This window comes from Gossypium arboreum, chromosome 7 (assembly GCF_025698485.1).
Source record: "Gossypium arboreum isolate Shixiya-1 chromosome 7, ASM2569848v2, whole genome shotgun sequence".
NCBI classification, from domain to species: Eukaryota; Viridiplantae; Streptophyta; class Magnoliopsida; order Malvales; family Malvaceae; genus Gossypium; species Gossypium arboreum.
In genome coordinates this window covers 87,968,713-87,989,775 of record NC_069076.1, presented here as the reverse complement: position 1 = coordinate 87,989,775, position 21,063 = coordinate 87,968,713, and the positions used below count along the sequence as shown (strand labels likewise).

The 21,063-nt window shown below is 34.1% G+C and overlaps 1 protein-coding gene across 3 annotated transcripts; it reads left to right on the top strand.

Moving 5' to 3' along the window:
• The first annotated feature begins 6,203 nt into the window (after window positions 1–6,203).
• LOC108474643 (transcription factor LUX-like) lies at window positions 6,204–9,538 on the top strand. Of its 3 annotated transcripts, XR_001869913.2 has the most exons (3): window positions 6,204–7,692; window positions 8,555–8,746; window positions 9,175–9,538. XR_001869913.2 is itself a non-coding variant. In XM_017776637.2 (2 exons), exon 1 carries the CDS (start codon window positions 6,648–6,650, stop codon window positions 7,659–7,661), a length of 1,014 nt encoding a protein of 337 aa, XP_017632126.1. In that variant the 5' UTR covers window positions 6,204–6,647; the 3' UTR covers window positions 7,662–7,692; window positions 8,555–8,886. The 3 variants fall into 3 exon arrangements, 1 of the variants encoding a protein (XP_017632126.1); XR_008285989.1 differs by lacking the exon at window positions 9,175–9,538 and having other exon boundaries at window positions 6,204–8,402; window positions 8,555–8,886; XM_017776637.2 differs by lacking the exon at window positions 9,175–9,538 and having other exon boundaries at window positions 8,555–8,886.
• The last annotated feature ends 11,525 nt before the right edge of the window (window positions 9,539–21,063 follow it).

The window sequence follows — 21,063 nt, the reverse complement described above, 5'->3', positions numbered from 1 at the left end:
AGTCCAGCATTTCTCATTGACTTATGTAGCTGCCGGTAATCGGTCTTCAAAGCGTCCAAGTCCTCCTCAGCTTTTCTTTTCCCCTTTTGCAGTTTCTCAGCCTTGAGTTTCTAAACGTCGATATCTAACCTTAGATGCATCTTCTCTTCCTCCAACTATTTTATCTTCTTTCCTAACTCTGAATTTCTCTTTTTGAAGTCTTGTTTTATAATTTCCAGCTCAGAAAGAATTACTCGTAAGTTTTCTTCCATTGATTGGACGCCTTCTAGACTAGGCCTCGGAATATTATCATTGATCCTCTTACTCAACCACCTACTGTACTCAGGAGTCGTCATTAGGCATCTAGTCAACTTCTTCATTCGGTGTGTCTGTTTCCAGGCATCGGCAATTTGTCGAACTCTCTTATTATAATTATCCCCTTTATACAAGAATTCACTATGAGCTAACCCATGTGTCGCAGGTACAAACTGCTCTAACTCATACTGCCTTAACACCAGCAAAGGGGCATACCCAACAGCTCCCCAAACTCCAAGCAGAGGTACCCAATCAAAATTTCCGCACCGGTAGAGGACTTCATCAGGAACCATCCAAGGGGCCTTCCATTCCACATCTTTTTCTTGGAGATTTTGGAGAATTGTCATCCACCTTTCTTCTGATATGTCGTCCCTCATGGGCATAGCTGCTATCTCTTTCAAAGGGGAATAATTTTCAAAAAAAAAAACTCGATTCGGCTTTCTGTGAACTTTCTAGAAGTGGCCATGGAACCAAACTAATAATAATTGCGCGCATCCCACGAATCTTCTTTCACCTGCCCTTCGACACACATTTAAAGATCTGAATGTCTCTGCTAGAATTGCTGGTACCGGTGTAGCCCGCTTGGTAAGCCGATCAAATAAATCAGTGACTGCTTTGTCGATATGTCGTAACGCTTTGGGAAAGATCACTAACCCATAAATACTCAAGGTGAAAATGTCAACCTTCTTTTTTTACATCTGGATGTGCCAGGATCAAGTCTCTCAAGTTCACCCAAGAAATGCATTTCCCCTCACTTTTTTGTTAAATCCGGGCTGTAACCCACTGCTTACTCATCCCAGTGACGTTTATTAGGTTCTTTACAAAACTTGGTACATTGGGGACCTTAACATACACTCTGTCCGTTTGAAACCTTGGACAACGTAACAGGGCTGAATGCTCCTCCACGGTTGGCACCAAGTCCACTTTCCCGAAGGTGAAACAACTATATGCAGGGTTCCATAACTGAGTCATAGCTCGAAACAAGTACTTGTCTACCTTAATGTCGAGCAGGTAAGGCAGATCACCGTAGTTGTAGTAGAATAATTTCTTGGTCTCGTCATTCCAGCGGGCCCATATATCCCTCAATTCTTGGAACTCATTCTGTGTCACACTAATACAAGTGAAGTCCCACAACTCCGACGCATAGCCCTCGGCCAAGCTATCCCTTTTCTTGAGCTGAGCATTCTCTGACCATGCACGGACAACCGCGTTATCCCCCACTTTATCAAGAAGTCCGCTCTCCATGACAAGCTCTCTAACTTAGTAATCGAACAGGTATTGACACCTTCCTAGATATGGAATGACATGCAATCATGGAAAAAATAAAACACAATAAGTTAGTATCAAATAATAAAAATCAAAGCAAGCAAGAAATAATCAAAAACCTATTTGGGTAATCACTAGAATTTGGCATGGCTCTACTTAGGGTAGGTCCCTAAAGGTTACTATATGCGGTTCAGTTCTAAGGAAAGGGTACCTGAACCAGTAGATTCCTTGATCCTCACCCATTATAGGCTCATATGGATCGAGTTCAGTTCAGGGGGATACATTTCCCTATGGCCATGCGGAGGTGAAAACCTCACGAAACCATAGGTACGGATGTATCCCGGAGGCGATCCACTAGCCCATGCGGAGGTGAAAACCCCACGAAGGCATTGCTTCTCACTCCCACTTAAGGGTGTGACCACAACGGACATGCAGTATGATGCAAGAATAACATAAGAGAAAATAAAATTGATACTAACAAATGTGACGGAAGAAAAAATAATTTCAAAACACAATTTCCATTTTCGACAAAAGGACAGAAATTAATCAATTTTATGGCTTGACTCTCTGTTAAGGTCCCCAGCGGAGTCGCCAAGCTGTTGAAACCATTTTTAATTTTAAAACGTGGATCGACTTTAAAAACATGGATGGAGTCGCCACCAATTCTTTTTGAGGTGTAATTGGGTCACCTTATAAAGCATTTTGGTCTACGAATGTTAAGAAAACAGGTTCGGGAATCAATTACGTACGAGGAAGGATTAGCACCCTCGTAACCCCCAAAATCGGTACCAAATTGATTAATAATGTCCTTATTGTTGAAAATTTTAAGAGATTTTAAAATATAATTCTTTTAGAAAATATTTGAGCAGTTCGTTTTGGGATATTAAGGCTTATTTGTTCCAAAAGGACAAAATGTCACACCCAAAGACGTTAGGATGCAACATTTTAACCCTCAAGACCCAAATAGTCCCTTAATTTTCCAAAACCTGAGACTAGAAGTATATTTAAACATTTAGATGACCGAAAAAAAACCACAACCCAGCACGTTAGGGCACGACTCTTTCGAACTTCCAAACGCGAAACATTGCCTTGTTTTATAAGACTTTCAAAAACGATCTAAAGTCAATTAAAAAATGTATTTATTTAATTTATTTTTGAAAAAAACGAAAAAACTAAGAACTGGCTTAAGTGAGTTTAAATTTGAGTCGTTATACCATATAAGGAAACAGGTATGCCATTGTGAAATATATAACAATAATCTCATGCAACAATATAATACGACTAAATTATAACAGGATCAAAAGATATGCATATAAAGTAAAAGGCATAATTTAAATTGAATATATATGCAAAATAACATAAGAAAATATTTTGAAGACCGAGGTATACTTTGAAATGGGATTTAAAAGAAACAAATGTATGAATAAAATATAATACATACATATATATATATATATATATATATATATATATATATATAAAAGAATATGGACAGCAAGTAATATGAAATCAATAATAATATATAGTGAGGAGTAATAAATAATAATAATTTAGTATAAAATAACTGATAAAAAAATGGTGTATATAAAAACAATATGATAAGTCCATTAAAGAATATATTTGAAGGAAAAAAACTTTTAGGGAAAAAATGTATATATATATAAGTTATAAGTAATAAAAAATGGTAGTAAATAGTAAAAATAATGAAGAAAATAAGAAGTATAATAAACTATATTTAAAATTATGAGCCTAAAAAAACTAAATAGTATAAAAATGCTTATTAGTAAAAAATAATAATATAACAAATAATATAATAAATATGATGAAGATTTATACATAAAATAATTAACTTTGCTAAAAAAACTATAATAAGCATGTAATATAAAATGATATAATAATATAAAACATAACTCAAATTGATTAAATTAAATGAAAATAAATAAAAATAATGAAAATAATATAATAAGCATAATAAATAATAGTGTAAAAACTAATACAATAAATAATAGGAAAATAATTTAAAAATGATAGTAAAAAAGTAATAATAGATTAATAATAATACCAAAAAAAATTTGTGATAAAAGTGTCTAAAATAAACAAAATAGGGCTTAATTGGAATCACAACGGAAGTTCTGGGGTAAAACATAAATAAAATGGGAAGGGAGGATCTCATTGGAGCGCGCGTGGAACAAGGGGGTTTAAAAATGTAATTTACCCAAATTCTTGAACCTATTTAATATGGACCAAATTAAAAGCTGCACAAAATTGCTGGGTGAAATTCAAAAACAAAAGTGAAGCAGATTTGGGCAGCAAGAAAATGCACGGGGACTTAGTGCGCAAATTGACCCTTTAAGGGCAAAACGTGTGGGCCCCACCACTTTAAAAGCTATTGAATGGCATCTACCATTTTTAAGAACCCATTTTATTTTTTATTTCTAGTGTTTTTCAAAAAAGAAGCAGAATGCTTCTTCTTCCTTGCTCCCTCTCCATTTTTGTTAGGAGTTCAACCTAGCTTGCGCCACCCTGGAGCATCATCGGTGCCGCTAGAGGTGATCATGGGCCGGGCCGGGCCGGGTTCGGGCCGGGCCCAAATAAAATTTTAGGCCCGTATACTAGGCCCGGGCCCGGCCTGGCCCGAAATATAGGCCTAAAATTTTGCCCAAGCCCGACCTGAAATAAAATTACTAAGCCCGAGCCCAGCCCGGCCCGGCCCATATTAATTTTTTTTTCTTATTTCATTAAATAAAAAAATTTAAAAATATAATAAATCAAATATATTTAAAAACATAAAAATAAATATTAAAACAAATAAAATAATACTAAAACAATTCTTAAAATAAGACACAAATTAACAAAATAATAAAAATAGTTATATTAAAATTTAAAATAATTAAAATAAAATAAAAAAATTATTAATATATAATTGGCCGGGCCGGGCCAAAAACTCTTACTCGAGGTCTGCCCGTTTTTTAAACAGGCCTCGTTTTTTGCCCAAGCCCATTTTTGGGCCTATATTTTTACCCAAACCCTCTCATTTTTTAGGCGGGCCTTGGGTAGTCAGCCACCAAACCATGATCAGCTCTAGGTGCCACGCACCTCCACCCCATCACCGGTTCACGGATCACGACCGGGTAAGCCCTCCTTTCTTTCTTTTTACTTAAAATCAGTCTATAAACAAAATAAAAAAAAAAGAAAAAAAATACGAATCAAAAAAGTTACAGGAAGAAGAATGAAAAATCACCTTTCAATCTTGAGACTAGATTTTTGATTTACTTCCGATCTTTTCTCTATAATTTCTGCTAGTGTACTTATATAATGAGCAAAAAAAAGAAAGAGCCTCGTTTACAATGTTTAAAATGGCTTTTATAGCCTAGAAAAGCAAATAAACTCTTCTATTGGTTGCTATCTGTTTGCTTCCTATTACAGGTGTTGTTGCGGATATCTCGGAAGCACAAGGCGTGATAAAGAGGGACTATTGGTAGCGCACGTCTCGGAGGTGCAGTGGATGGTGGAGGCACGTTGGGATGAGGGTATTTGGGGTGAATTTTGCTTTGGTTTTGGGCTTTTTTGAGTTATAGGATTGGGCTAGTGGTTAATGGGTTTGATTAGTGGGCTAGGCAAAGAAAATTGATCCAACAAAGTGTATATCTGTCAACCCTAAATTAACAGTTACGATGTGATTTGAGGTTTAAAAATTATGTCTCATGCTATTTTGGTAAAAAAGAAACATACTATTTAAATAAATAATTGTTTTGTATATTATTCCAAGAAAAAGTCATTAGTTGATTTATATTTAACCCATACTATATTAATTTTCTACAGTTTTCACATTTAATAAAATTAATGTGTTTCCTATTAATATACATTTTATTTGACTGAATATTCAATGTAGATGATGAAGGATAATATATAATAAAGGAGTTTGTATGTATAAATAGCTTTTCTAGAATTGTAATTTAATATAGATGATGATAAGTTTAAAAATGAGTGTTGCCAGAATATTACAATAAATAATATTGGTGTCCAAGTGGACAAACTTTGGTCTTCCTCCTATCCATCCTTCATACTTATCATCCAACGGTTTACAACCTTCCACGCTGTTCACCCACGTATCTCCTCTAGCTGTTCACCAACATTCTCTTCTCTCATTCGTTAGTCCACTTTAAAAGGGCAAAACCGTCCCAACATTACTTCCAATCCTCTCTTTCCCAAAATCACCCTCAAAAGTGAGCTTACCTGTAAATTCAGTAATATTGAATTATATCCAATCTAATATTTCATTCATTATTAATTTATGGATAATTGGATTAATATAAATTTAAAAATTGAGAATTAATATAATTAAATATTAATTATGATTTTTTTAAGTTTTAGATTTTAGATTTCGCATTTCAAATTTATATATATTTAATAATTATAAATAATATTTATTTTTATACGTATTTTAATGTTTATCAGTGAGGATATGTCATAATGATAAATGAGATTTATACATTAACCATGCATAGAATATTCTTTCAAAAAAATATTATAATTAATTTCAAGTAACATTACTATGAATTTATGTATTTAGTATTAGCTTAAATTTAAAATATTAACACTATCCTAGAATGCGATAAGATATAAAATGTTTTCTTATTCAATTTAAGATGATGTTAACTGTAATTCATTTACATAGCGACGATCCAGCAAGACCGCTTCCATCCGAACAGTACAGATTTTACTTACGTGGCCAAACCTAAATGGACAAATGCTGATTTTGAGATTTATAGGAGAAGGGAGGGAGATATTTAGCGGATCAAAAATATCTGGTTAACTCGTCCACGTCGGCACCACCGCTAGACCGATCTGGAATCAGATATTGCACTTTTCCTTTTCTCTTCCGTTTCCTTTATTTTCCTTCTACCCTCTAAAATGTAAAAAACCAAAGTTTTTTTCTTACTTCCCAAACAGCCCCCGATTTCAACGCAAATATTTGAAAATCTCTACAGTTTTTACTCTTTCTTTTCCGATCCAAACGATCATCTCTGAAAAAGTCATTTCTTATTATTTTTAAATCCCTATTTTCAAGGCCAAAAGCATTAAATATGGGTCAAGAAGTGAAGATGAGTGACTTTGAAGCTAACGGCGGAGACGATGAAGAAGCAACCGCAAACGCCATTACCACCATCGTTGATGACGACGATGACGATGTCGAAGAAAGAGTTATCGAATGGGAGATGGGATTACCTAACTGCGATGATTTAACTCCATTATCCCAATCCTTAATCCCGCCGGAACTTGCCTCCGCTTTCAGCATCTCGCCGGAGCCTCGTCGGACCGTAGTTGATGTCAACCGCGCTTCTCGCAGTACTCTCTCTTCTCTCCGCTCTACCGGGGCCCACTCCTCAACCACCAATAACAATAACAGTAATAGCAATTTCCGTGATACGGTAGTAGTTGAAGCAGAAGGATATGGGTCGGGGTCGGGCTCCGGATCTGACCCGAAGAAGATGAGGAAGATGGATATTGCAGAGGAAGCGGATTCAGCGGTTATGACGACGGAGAACTCGGACGATCCGTCTGGGAGGACATTGAAACGACCGCGTTTAGTGTGGACGCCGCAGCTGCACAAGAGATTCGTTGATGTGGTGGCTCATCTAGGGATAAAAAGCGCGTTTCCCAAAACAATCATGCAGTTAATGAACGTGGAAGGCTTGACCCGCGAGAACGTTGCCAGTCATTTGCAAAAATATCGGCTTTACTTGAAGAGAATGCAAGGGTTAAGCAACGAAGGCCCTTCAGCTTCCGATCAGCTTTTTGCATCAACACCGGTGCCGCAGAGTCTTCACGAGACTGGAAGTGGTGGCGGTGGTGGAGGAGGAAGTGGTGGTGGTGGTGCCAATGGGAATGGGAATGGGCATTTGGGCATGGCTATACCGATGTCTTATGGGGCACCAATGATGCCGGTCCCGATGCCGATGTATGGACATGTGGGGATGCATCAAGGATTGTATCATCAACAAAGACAATATCATCATCAGAATGGGTACGAAGCGAACTCCTATGGGATGATGCAGCAGAGAGACTGGTCTGATGGGAATAGATATGGTTCCCAATGATAAATTAAATTAGCTAGATTTTTGTACCAAGGTCAGTCTTTTTCTTTCATTTATCATGCCTGTTACAATTTTTGGTTATCAAAGGAACTTCCTTTTGCTGAGAATTGAATTGTAGCATGCTAATTTGCTTCAAAACCTTTGTTTTAGATCTTTGCTTGGGTGTTTTGGGGTTGGAATGGAATCGAAGCTGGGTTATTTTTCTTCTTTTACTAGGAATAGATGTGACAATATGATTTAAACAGGAATATGAGGCAATAATTTCATAGTTGTATTCTTTTTGACAGAGAAGGAATCACTTTTTTGTTCTTAGGCTTGATTATGACTGATGCCTATTCTCATTCTGCATATATCTAGTTCATTGTCCTGATACTGACTTAATTGGTAAGCAATTCCTTTTCACTAGAAGAATAGACCTTTTTCTTGGTAGTTTTGTTTGTAATCGAGCTTGTACGTAGCTCAGCACTATGTTTGAGATATTGGATTCTGACTTTGTGCTGCTCTGCAGTGCTTTTGGTATTTCTGAGTTAATGTTATACACTTGTATCAATGTACTTTAGAACCCCAACTGTCTGTTTCATTTACTTGTTGAATTGCAAACTTTATCCAACCCTTTTTATGCTTTTCACCTACAATGGCTTCCATCTTCCTTATTTTCTTTCTCCAAGCTTTCAGCTGACGGTATTAGTTCATGTAGCTCGACTGGTGAAGTGGTTTTGCACTTGGTTGCTCCTCGCTATACTGGTGATAAAACCGTATTTTTCCCAGTTACTTTAGAAAAGAAAGAAAACTGTTTCAAGGGCTTTGATTTGATATTTCACATGCTTGCTGACTGTTAATGTTCTTTGTTTCAAGGATTTCAATTAACTCATAGTATTATTATTATTGTTTTGTAGGTTCAGAAAATTTTGATCAACTTGGTGTTCACTTGAATGAACTTGTGAAAGAGATAAACAAACCTCTCTCACTGGATAGCAGAAAGAAGTTGCTGTCTGTGCACATATTTCAGCTTCTATCTCCCTCTATTTACTTGATAGCAGCAGCAGGAAGCACCCCCAGAAGTTCACTCATCTTCTACCTTAGATTAGGTCAAGTTCCTAAAATTTTACGTTCTTGTTAATTTTATTCATAATTATCATTAACTTGTATCAAACTTTCTTTATTTTCGGCCATTAAACAAAATGCAAATAAAAAAAAAGCTAAGCGAAAGTCCACCACTTATCATCAATTTTGCTTGTTATTGGATTGCTTATGGCCATTTTGTCCCGTTTCCTTTTAGTGAACTTTTTATCCTTTATCCATTGGCAATGGCAGCCAAGTGTGCCATTTATTCTTCATCTTCAAATTATAGTTATGTTTCTCCACAGTATAATTTACTTGGTGAATGGTTGATTACATCATCATCTTTAACTATTTCATAGAAAGTCATGAATGCATACAAAAAGCATGAGTTATTGGGCAAGTAATGATATCTTAAAATTTCTATTTTTGGAAATTTCTGTTGTAATTTCGGCAGGAGCCACATGCTGATACGCTGCATTTATATTGGTGGAGAAGAACTGGGTTGTCAGAAAACTGAGGTTTGGATAAGGGGTAAGTGTAATAATAGCCATTTCAAGTGAGGGAAGAAATTGAGAAATCCAAGTCGGCTACTTTATTCTCAGTGCTACTTTATTCCAGTGTACAAGCACCTTTAGAGTCTCAAGGGAAGCATCCTTAACCTGAAAATAATATAATGAGAATGAGTGGAGAATCTTGTGGGTGGCCTCACACATTGCTCTGCTTATATATTCTTTTTCAAAGCATTAAAAGATTGCAAATCTTGAATGGGCAAATGTAAGAAAATGGTTGGTAAATATGAGGGTCTGATTCATTCTAAAGATATCCCACTTGTAATTCTATTTAACCCACATTTTCCTTAAAATTGCAACTATCTTGGAAAATTTTCTCTTTTCCCACCTGAAACAATGTTAAATAAAATTCCCTCCAAAAATGAACTAGTCAATTCTCCTATTTTTGTAGTAAATTGAAATAATAAATTTTACTTTTCGTTTTGGTGCCACTATAATCGGTGCATTTCAGTCCACAATGGTTAGTATTAGTGTGTACAAGATATTATTATTTTAAATTAATCTATATCTTTTATCTTAATTATCTTTTATTTTATAATTATATTTGAAATTAAAATATAATCATTTAATAAGTAATTAATAATTTCATATAAATATAATTATATGCAATTGATATATATATATATATATATATATATATAATATTCACATATTTATATAATACTAGTATCTAATATCCAATGCGTTGCATGTGATTTTACATACTTAATTTTTAATTATTGTTACTTATAGTGATAATTTCTCTTAATTTTAAATAATATACAAATTTGAAACTATATAAGAAATTAAAATATAATATTAATTTGAAAAAATAGAAAAAAGGGTAAAACGACATGCAATAATTATAATAATAGTTCATCATAAATAGGAAAGATATTTAAACTAAATTAATAAACACATTTAACAATAATAATTTAAAAATAATTGCTGAAATTCGACTTTAGTTTCAAAATATTTTTCACTTGCACCAAACAAATAACAAATAGATAAAAAAAGGGTTTTAAGAGTGCTTGCTTCAAACAATATAAAAAACTAGTATAGAAAAATTTAAAAAACAGAATCATAACATTATATTACTTCATCATCAATTAAAATAATCTTCTGTCGCTCTCTAGTGCCATTGTCGATATTGCCTCTTCGAATAATCATTGTTTTAATTTTTCACCTGTAATTTTTCTTAGATGTTACTTGAATGAATATGTCTAACTAGTGAATGCGATTTATAAACCTAAACTTAAATTTTAATTGGTATATAACTATAATATTAATTAAATGATAATTAGTATGTTTAGAGTTTTATTCTAGTAATAACTCTATTTTACTCTATTCAAGTAAAACATTTATTTACGTTAATTTTTTAATTAATAATTGTAAATTAATTTATAACTATAATTATCACTTTTTTTTGCTATATTTTCTGCATAGAGTTTTATTCAAATAATAACTTTATTTTAAAATTAACATAACTTTTTTAACTAATAATTCTAAATAAAGTTATAATTTTTTAAAAATTAATTTTGTAATATGATGGAAAATAAAAGAAATTCTCATTGGTTGAAAAGTTTTTTAAACATTATATATATATATATATATATATATATATATATATATATATATATATATATATATATACTAGGAATATAGTCCCGCTATACATGGCTTGTCTTTTTAATTATATTTATTAATAACTAAAATTATAAAGTAAATGTTTAATATATCAATTTTTTTATATTTTAAGATTTTTATTTTTTAATTATAAGAATTTTGTATTTTATAATTTAAGAATTTAGATTTATTGGTAGAATACTGTACCCTTACTTTTATTTACCAAGTCTGTATTAGCTTATTCGATTTTATTAAATCTAAAATAATATTTAATATATATTTTTAAAATATTTGTTAAATTTTATTAAGTAATCAAATATTAAGAATACAATTTAACAATATATGTTTTAACTGCAATATTGTAAATTTCTTTTCAAAAGTAATGTGAGAATAAAAAACAAAATTAAAAATTCTCACAGTTAAAATATAAGTTAATGTAATTAACTAATTAATACTTAAAAAGTTAAAAAGCATTAATACTCATAATTAAGATTTTAACATTGTCTATATGTTTATTAATTCTGACCGATTGTGATTAAGTAATTCTAATTACTAGAATTTTCAAATTATTGAGAAATTTTTAGTCTGCTGCTTTGGCACGAAGTTTTGTCTGTCATTTTGACACATTTTGATTAGGGTTCGTAGCAAATTTGAATCTCGTTGACGGGAGGAGGAGGCATTTCAAGAGGAGGAAAATGAGTTAGAAGAAGACTACAAGTTCTGTTTGGTTGGAAGTTGCTTGACAGATAGTGTAATGCATTTCCCTTCATTGAGGAATACAATGGCTGATTTATGGCACCCTATTGGTGGTATCTCCATCACAGATCTGGGTAAGAGGCGTGTTTTGTTTCAGTTTTTCTATAAAGTTGACATGAATCGGGTTTTGGAGAGGACATCGTGGTCTTTTAATAATCATTTACTGTTGATGCATAAGATCCAACTAGGGAAAGATTCGAGTATGTTGCCATTGATATATGCGGAGTTTTGGGTGCAGATACACGGTTTGCCTCTAGGTCTAATGTCAGAAGCAATGCGCAACAGTTTGGTTCTTTTTTAGGGAGTTTCCTTGTTTATGATATGAAGATTTTAGCTTCGGTTGTAAAAAGGTATATGAGGATTAAAGTTTGACAGGATGTCCAGCTTCCGTTAAAGCGTAAAAAGAAGATTGTGTTGGGGACTAGTAGAACGATATATGCCAGATTTCAGTATGAAAAGCTCAACCTATTTTGTTTCCTCTGTGGTAAGCTTGGACATAGGGAGAACTTTTGTCCAATAAGGGTGAGGGTGGATCCGACTAAGATCATATTTGGATGGGATATCTCATTGCATGCTCCGATGAGAAGAGGATCGTCGATGGTTAGTCGATGATTACGAGTGTTGGATGGAACGATGAGCCAGAGTTTGGATAAGGATAGAGGTGTGAACGAGCGTGATTTTGGGATAATGTGAAGAATTTTTATCCTAATCCTAATCCTAATCTAATCACAATCTGATAGGGTCCACAAAATTCTAACCGATTAAGGCTAATGAAGGAGTATCTAAATGGGAGTATGAGTCTAATGTTAAAAGGCTTAATAACTTCAAGCTTATGGAATTAGTCTCAGATGGTGAAGATAGTCCTATTCAGTTTGGTGATGAAAAAAAAAAAAAGACAACGAACGTTTCGAGCGAGTTCTACTGATTTGATCAATGGTGACACAGGGGTGACAAGGGAAGGTCAAGATAGATTGACTAGCTCTGCAATGCAGGGCAATCAGACGCAATAAAAACCTTAAGTTGGAATGTCCGTGGACTAGGGAAACCATAAACAGTAAATCGTCTCAGGAATAAGCTGAGAGAAATTTGTCCCCAAATTGTGTTTCTTATGGAAACAAAAGTCAGTGTAAGAAAGATGGAAAGAATTAGAAGAAAGTGTGGATTTCCTAACAGAATTGACGTGGGAGAAATGGGTTTTAGATGAGGATTATCGTTGGGTTGGCAACAAAATTATGTGGTTAGTTTGCAAAGCTATTTACAATACCATATTGATGTTGTAATACATGATGATCATGAGGGTTTACTATGACCTTTTACTGGTTTTTACGGGCATTCTAAGGAATGGCTAAGGGATAATTTATGGGATTTACTTCGTCAGTTGGGTTAGGATTAGAGGTGATCATGGTAGAAATTTGGGCCCAAATAAAATTTTGGGTCCGTCTACTAGGCTGCCCTGCCTACCAAATATGAGCCTAAAATTTTGCCCAAGCCCGGCCGAAATAAAATTACTAAGCCAGAGTCCGCCTGCCCGCCCATATTATTTTTTTTTTCTTATTTCATTAAATAAAAAATTTAAAAATATAATAAATCAAATATATTTAAAAACATAAAATAAATATTAAAACAAATAAAAATAATACTAAAACAATTCTTAAAATAATACACAAATTAACAATATAATAAAAAATAGTTATATTAAAATTTAAAATAATTAAAATAAAATAAAAAATATATTAATATATAATTTCGGGTAATAGGTGCACGGCCAAAAACTCTTACCCGAGGCCCGACCCATTTTTTAAACGGGCCTCATTTTTTTGCCCAAGCCCATTTTTCGGGCCTATATTTTTACCCAAACCCTTTCATTTTTCGGGCGGGCCTTCGGGCTGGGCCGGGCCGCCCAGCCCATGATCAGCTCTAGTTAGGATCAAACAGTTATGTGGTTGACAGTTGAGGATTTTAATAAGATAGCATATTCTTTTGAAAAGAAGGATGGATGATTGCGAGTGGAGAGGAATATAGAGGCATTTGTATTTGCTCTACAAGATTATAAACTAAGTGATTGGGGTTTATAGGACATTGGTTCACATTGGAGAGAGACAGATTAGCATCAAACAACATTCGAGAAAGGCTTGATAGGGGAGTAGTGAATATAGCCTGGTGGAATAATTTTCTTAACTATTATGTTGCTCATTGGACATATTACTTTCTAATAACTGTCCAATAATAGTAGATACGAAAGGGCGAATGAGTATTAGGTGGAGAAGGGGTCGACATAATTTCCGCTTTAATGGTAATTAGTGTTTGGAAAGGTCTTGTGAAGAAGAAATCTGTCAATTTTGGTCATCATCTTTAGATGGTTTGCTTTAAAGTTATAAGGGTTGGGGAAAAAGTTGCGACTATGGAGTCATGCAATTAAAAAAGATAGAGATGTCAGTAATAAAAATGTTAGAGCTCAGAATGAATGAGCTTTATGAAAAAGATCCAAATGATAACATTCTCGTTGAATTGTCAGAGATTCAACTTGGGCTAAATTTAGAAGCGGATAAAGAGAAATTGTTTTGGGAACAGAGAGCTCGTGTAAATTGGCTTACAAATGGTGATAAAAACAATACTTTCTTTCATAAGGTTGTATCTGGTCGAAAAAAGTGCAATAAGATTATCAGTATTGAGGGTGGTGAGGGGCGTTGGGTATTTGAGGAAGAAAAGGTTATGGAAATTTCCTCAATCTATTTCATAGAGCGATTCACGACCTCCCTTGTAGGGTATGCTTCGTGGATTTATGCTAATGTTCAACGAAAGATTTCACCGGATATCAATGAGGAGTTGTTGCTACCTTTCAGGTTAGAGGAAATATGGGTTGCTGTCAGGTCTATGGTCCCTATTAAAGCATTAGGTATTGATGGTTTCCCTACTCTTTTCTATAAAAAAAAATATTTGCATATTATAGGCAAGGATGTTACAAAATATTGTCTAGTTGTACTTAGTGGTGAGGTTGCTATTGATGAAATAAATAAGACTCATATTGTCTTGATTTCGAAGGGTCTGGTCCTAGAAGCATGACACAATTTAGACCAATTAGTTTGTGTAATATTTTGTATAAAATCATTACAAAAGTAAGTGGGCAGAATGAATGGTATGTTGAAATGTTGTGTTGACGAGGTTCAAGAAGCTTTTATACCTGGAAGGCAAATATCAAATAATATCTTAGTTGCGTATAAAATTTTGCATTCCCTTAAAATGAAAAGATCAGGTAAGCTAGGTAATTTTGTGCTTAAGCTCGACATGAGCAAAGTATATGATAGGATGAAATGAGATTTTTTAGCAGGGATGATGTTATGGTTGGGATTTCATGATAATTGGGTGACATTGGTTATGAGGTGTGTTACCTCTGTTTCCTATACGGTTGGTCTCAATGAAGGCACTAGTGACAGGTTTTTACCCTTGAGAGGTTTGAGGCAAGATGACCTACTTAGTCCCTATTTGTTTTTGCTATATGCCAAAGGTTTTTCTACTATTCTCAATGAGGCAAAAACAATTGGGTTAATAAGCGGGACTCGAATTGGAAGTGAGAGGTTAGCAATCAACCATTTGTTTTTTACAGGCGGCTATATTTTATTTAGTGATGCTTCAAGAGAGGGTGTCGAGAATTTTCATAAAGTAGTTTTGGAGTATAAGAATGCTTCAGGGCAAAAGGTAAACTAATATAAATCCCTTATTTATTTTAGGGCTAATGTTGGGTTTGTTGAGTGGGATATTGTAGGTAGCATTCTGGGAATTCGGGTTTCAACAAACCCAGAGAAGTATGTGAGACTGCCCATGATGGTGGGTAGGAGTAAGAAGTAAGCCTTTATGCACTATTTGGATCGGTTTAGTAAGAATTAAAGGCTGGAGTACGAGATTTTTGTTAATAGTGGGAAGAAGATTTTTATTAAGGTTGTATTACAAGTTATACTTGTTTACGCAATGCAATGCTTTCTTTTACCAAAGGTGTTATGTAGCAAGTTAGAAAGTGTTCTTAACATATTTTGGTGGAAGAATAATAAGTCTTGTAGAGGTATACATTGGACTACATGACATTCGCTGTAACACCCCTTACCCGTATCCAAGGCCGGAATAGAGTACGAGGCTTTACCAGACTTAACAATACACATAGACGAAAACCGGGCCATAAAATTTCATTTAATTCAAAACTTTTCGAACACATGCATAACAAACAAAGCTAACTATATCATTACATCAAAACATAGGACATGGCACGATTAATTAAACTTATAAACCATAATGGATAAGGACCACATCTCATGATCATATACGATAACTCAATGCAAACTGATACGTATGGTCAAAATCATAATAAAAATACATATCACAAACCAATTTCTTATACATGCCACTCACTTGATATTTCTAATATTTGAATTAATTCTCCCAAAAATGATAGTTTGATAGTGTGATTTTGTCTCCGACGATCTCCAACCCCGAGCCAACCTGCCAATACTAAAGAAATGGAGAGGATGAGTAAGCTTTATGCTTAGTAAGTTCATATGAAAATTGTAACGGCCTAATTTTCAGTGGTGTCGGAAATGGTGATTTGAGATCACTAAATTCGACAAATAAGATTGAACAAGATAGTAATTTAATATTTATGAGTCAAGTAAGAATTTAGAAGAATTTGTGAAATGGTGAAATTAGTGAATTAAAAGAATTTATTAGGTCAAACGGGTCAAAAATGAGGTATCGAGACCTCAAAGTTGAAAATCAAGCTATAAATATTTTTATAAATATTTATGGAGTGTCATTGAGTTAGTATTAAAGTTTCGTTAGAAAATTTTAACGCTTGGATGGCTAATTAATTAAAAGGACTAAATTGAAAATAGCGCAAAATTTGTTAAATTGTGAGTAAATAGCTTAAGTATTTAAAAGATGGATTTAAAGAGCAATTAGACCCAAAGGTTAATGGCTGGACGGTTTGGGTATGAAATAAGCAAGAAAACAATGTGAACAAGGGGCAAAATTGGAAATAGCATAAAAGTTAATTGTTAAATAATGATGTAATTGAAAAATCTAGACATTTCTTCATATTTTCTCAGCTAAAATGCCATAGAAGGTCTGGAGAAAGCTGGTTTTTCATATTTTACATCATGTGAGTTTAATTCTTACTTTTCTTGATAATTTTTATGTTTTTATGACTTTTACAATTAGGTCCACTTGTAGAATTCATTAGTTTTTGATTTTATGGGTGAAATTGGAAGTTACCCTGGATGTATAAGGGAATTTTATGATGAATTATTATGAAATTTAAGTTCTAATTTTATATTAAGGTGGTTTTATTAAGTGATTTTGATAGGAAATGATATTTAGGACCTAATTGTGAAAAAGTTGTGAATTGAAGGTTTCTGTTGAAATTAAGAATATAAAAGGTTTTGAAATAGTTTATAATAATAAAATAAAGTGTTAATTGAGAAAAATTAGTTCAATTGATGGGTGAATTGAGAAGGACTAAATTGTGAAAATTGTAAATTTTGGGGTAAAAGTGCAATTTTGAAATTTGAACAGCATAAATTGTGAAGTGAAATAGAATTGAAATGGATGCTAATGAAGGAATGATTTTACAATTATAGATCAAGAAAACGAATCGAATCGTGGAAAGGAGAAAATTCAAGAATAGTCCCCAATTTCTACGACTTTTACAAATTAGTCCAGGTAAGTTCATATGGCAAAGTTCAATGTTTTGATATGAAAATATTATGATTGTTAAAGTATTTTATTGTTGATGAATACTATCAATTTGCATTAACTAATGAATAATGTGTAACTAAAAGTACAAATTAGTAGGAACAATGGATTTGAGTGCTTCTATTCGTGACCTCAAGAGTTGATGAAACATATGTGACAAGTGTGCCCGTTTAAGACCATAGCTGGGCTATGGCATCGGTGAAATGTGATAATGTGACTCAGATAAGACCATAGTGGGCTATGGCATCAGTATAATGTGATAATGTGATTCCGTATAAGACCATGTCTGGATATGGCTTCGGTATGATATGTGAACCGTAAGACCATGGCAAGGCTATGGCTTCGTGTGTGATGCGTATCAATGTGAAAGTCCATAGTTTACTATGGCAATGTGATAATGAAGCACTCAATTCCTTATTGTTCCCTAATTTGACAATGAAGTAAATGAGAAATGGGCCTAAGGGAGTTAAATTGTGAGTTGCCATATGGAAATTATTCCAATGAGTTATTAATGAAATTGTGATTTGGAGGATGTAATAGTTAAACTAATAGATATATGATTGTGTACGATATTTGATATGATTTGTGTTTATATGCCTATGAGCTTACTAAGCTTCAATAAGCTTACTTGTGTGTGTTTAATATTTTTATGTAGATTGACTTGAAGTGAAGTGGGTAGATCGGATCAACACAACAGGGCACACTATTCAGATCAATTCCTGTAGTTTTTGTTTTATGTTTAAAGATTTATATGGCATGTATAGAGTTTGAATGAATTGAAGTAAAGATGTTATAAACTAGTTAACAATATTTGTACTAAAACAGTTTTCGGTAAGTAGCAGTAGTTTGAATTTGAAAAATCACTAAAAATAGTAGAAATGGAATTAAATAATGAATAAATTATGGAATCAAATCTTGATGAGTCTATTTTCATATGGAAGAAGCAAAACAGGTATATGAGCTATATTTTATGAGATGTTTAAATTTTTGTGAAACAGGGCCAGAGTGATTTCTGGATCCCCTATTTTGACTTTGGAAATTCACCATAAATTTTACAAAGATAATTAGAAGTCATACTTTATATGTACAGATTCCTTATTGAGTCTAGTTTTATTAGAGACAAACGTCATAGTCATTGAAGCTCTTTACAGAGAGATATCTGATTCGTAATACACAAAGGTCAGAGTAGTCAAACCTTGAAACAGGGGAGATTTTAAATAATAAACTGTACTAATTGGATTGACCAAAAATTATAGAAAAAAATTGGTAATTAGATATATGAGTATAAATTCAGAGAAAATTTAAGGATTTGGATTTCGAGTTTTATAACTCGAGATATGAATTATTTAGCAACTATGACACAGTTGGACAGCTTGTCGAAAAGTATTATATAAATTATCTAAATTTGGTTAAGTGCTCAAATAAGTTTAGTAGTGCCTTGTGCTCGACTCCGCAACGGTCTCGGGTAAGGGCGTTACATTTATTGGTATCGAGCTTGGTTTAGCCGATTCTCGAATATGTATGATGTGAAAAGTGTCTAGAATTACATGCCATATAAATCTGTGATAGTGTGTCGTGTATGATCCGATCTAATCCTTGTTTTTATTATAGATTATCTTCGATTTGAAAAGATGTCGATAGACCGAACAAACCGAGCAAGAAGAAGTTAATAGCGAGTACAAATCTCGAACAAGGAACAAGTAGTGAAGCTCGATTTCATTGATGCGAGAACAAGAACTCAAAAATATGATTTATGGATTCATGAATCAGTGGTATAATGAGAATGTGCGAGAAAGAAATCAGACTCCGCAACCTCCTCCCCCTATCTCAACATCTGTAGTACCCCCGGTTGCTCCTCCACCTCCTCCGACAACTGAATCTGGCAAACGTTCTCCATTTGAAAAGCTCAGAAAACATGGGGCTGAAGAATTTCGGGGAAGAACAGACGATGACCCCGTTAAAGCTGAATATTGGTTACAAAGTATAATGAGGGTTTTTAGGCAAATGGCATGCTCACCAGATGATTACTTAATATGTGCCGTGTCATTATTGAAAGAAGAAGCTTATAACTGGTGGGAAATAATAGAAGCTGTTGTACCGGCTGAGAAGATCACTTGGGAATTTTTTCAAAATGAATTTAAGAAGAAATATGTCGGTAGAAGATATCTGGATAAGAAGAAAAGAGAATTTCTCGACTTGCGACAGGGAAACAAGTCAGTGGCTGAATATGAAAGAGAATTTGTTTATCTGAGCAAATATGCTCGAGATATAGTACCCACTGAAGAAGAAATGTGTATCAGATTTGAAGAAGGGCTTAATGATGAGATTAAAATGATGATAGGGGGCATTGAGATACGAGAATTTGTTGTTCTATCAGATCGTGCTCAGAAGCTTGAAGAAGTATATAATAAAAAGATGCAACGAGATAGAAGAAGTAAAGAATCTTTCAAAAGAAGTGCATCTAAGTCATTTTCGGCTTTACCAGTGAAGAAATCTAAAGAGGAATTCAGTCGAGCCACTTCAGTACCAGAAAGATCAGGAAAAAGTAGGCCAAGACAATCTGATTATAAAGCATCTGACAAACCTGCTGTTAGTGTGGGTAGTGTACAAAATACCCAAAGGCCCAAGTGTCAACATTGTGGAAGAAGTCACCCCGGTGAATGTAGAAGTAAATTAGGGGCTTGTTATAAATGTGGGGCCACTGATCACTTTATTCGTGATTGTCCCCAATTACAAGTAGAAGAAGTGGAACAGAGGGAGAAACCGAAAATTCTTCCTCAAAAAGGAAGACGCTCTGGTCAGAGCAGTGCTACAGGGGCTACTCGTTCGGGTATGAAAGATACTGCTAGCCGATCAGAAGTTAGGGCTCCTGCTCGTACTTATGCCATTCGAGCGAGAGAAGAAGCAACAGCTCCAGATGTAATTGCTGGTACTTTCTATCTTTATGATGTTCCTGTGTATGCTTTAATAGACTCTGGGTCTACTCATTCATATATTTGCACTATGTTAGCATCTGAAAAGAACTTATTTCTTGAGCCTCATCGATTATGATGTACAAGTTACAAATCCGTTAGGTCAAAGTGTGGTAGTTAATTTAATATGTCATAACCGTCCTTTGAAAGTTAAGGGGCGTGATTTCCCCCGATTTGATGTCGCTACCCTTTCGTGAATTTGATGTTATCTTGAGCATGGATGGTTAATGAAACATGACGCAATAGTGAATTGTCGAGAAAACGAATTAGTTTGAAATGTCAAACAGAGACATTATTTTGGTTGAGTCTGGAAATTTGGATGACATGGTTAGAATGATTTCCTTTATGTCCTTTCGTAAATTGTTGCGTAAAGGAAATGAGGCTTATTTAGCCTATATTCTTGATACTCGAAGTTCTGAATCAAAGTTAGAGCAACTATCTATTGTAAATGAATTCATGGATGTATTTCCTGAAGAATTACCAGGGTTACCACCCGATAGAGAAGTTGAGTTCGTGATAGATGTGCTTCCGGGAATAGCTCCCATATCGGTGACACCGTATAGAATGGCTCCAGCAGAATTAAGAGAGTTAAAAACGCAGTTGCAAGAGTCATTAGACAAAGGGTTTATCGAATCGAGTATGTCGCCGTGGGGTGCACCTGTCTTATTTGTGAAAAAGAAGGATGGTTCATTGAGGTTGTGC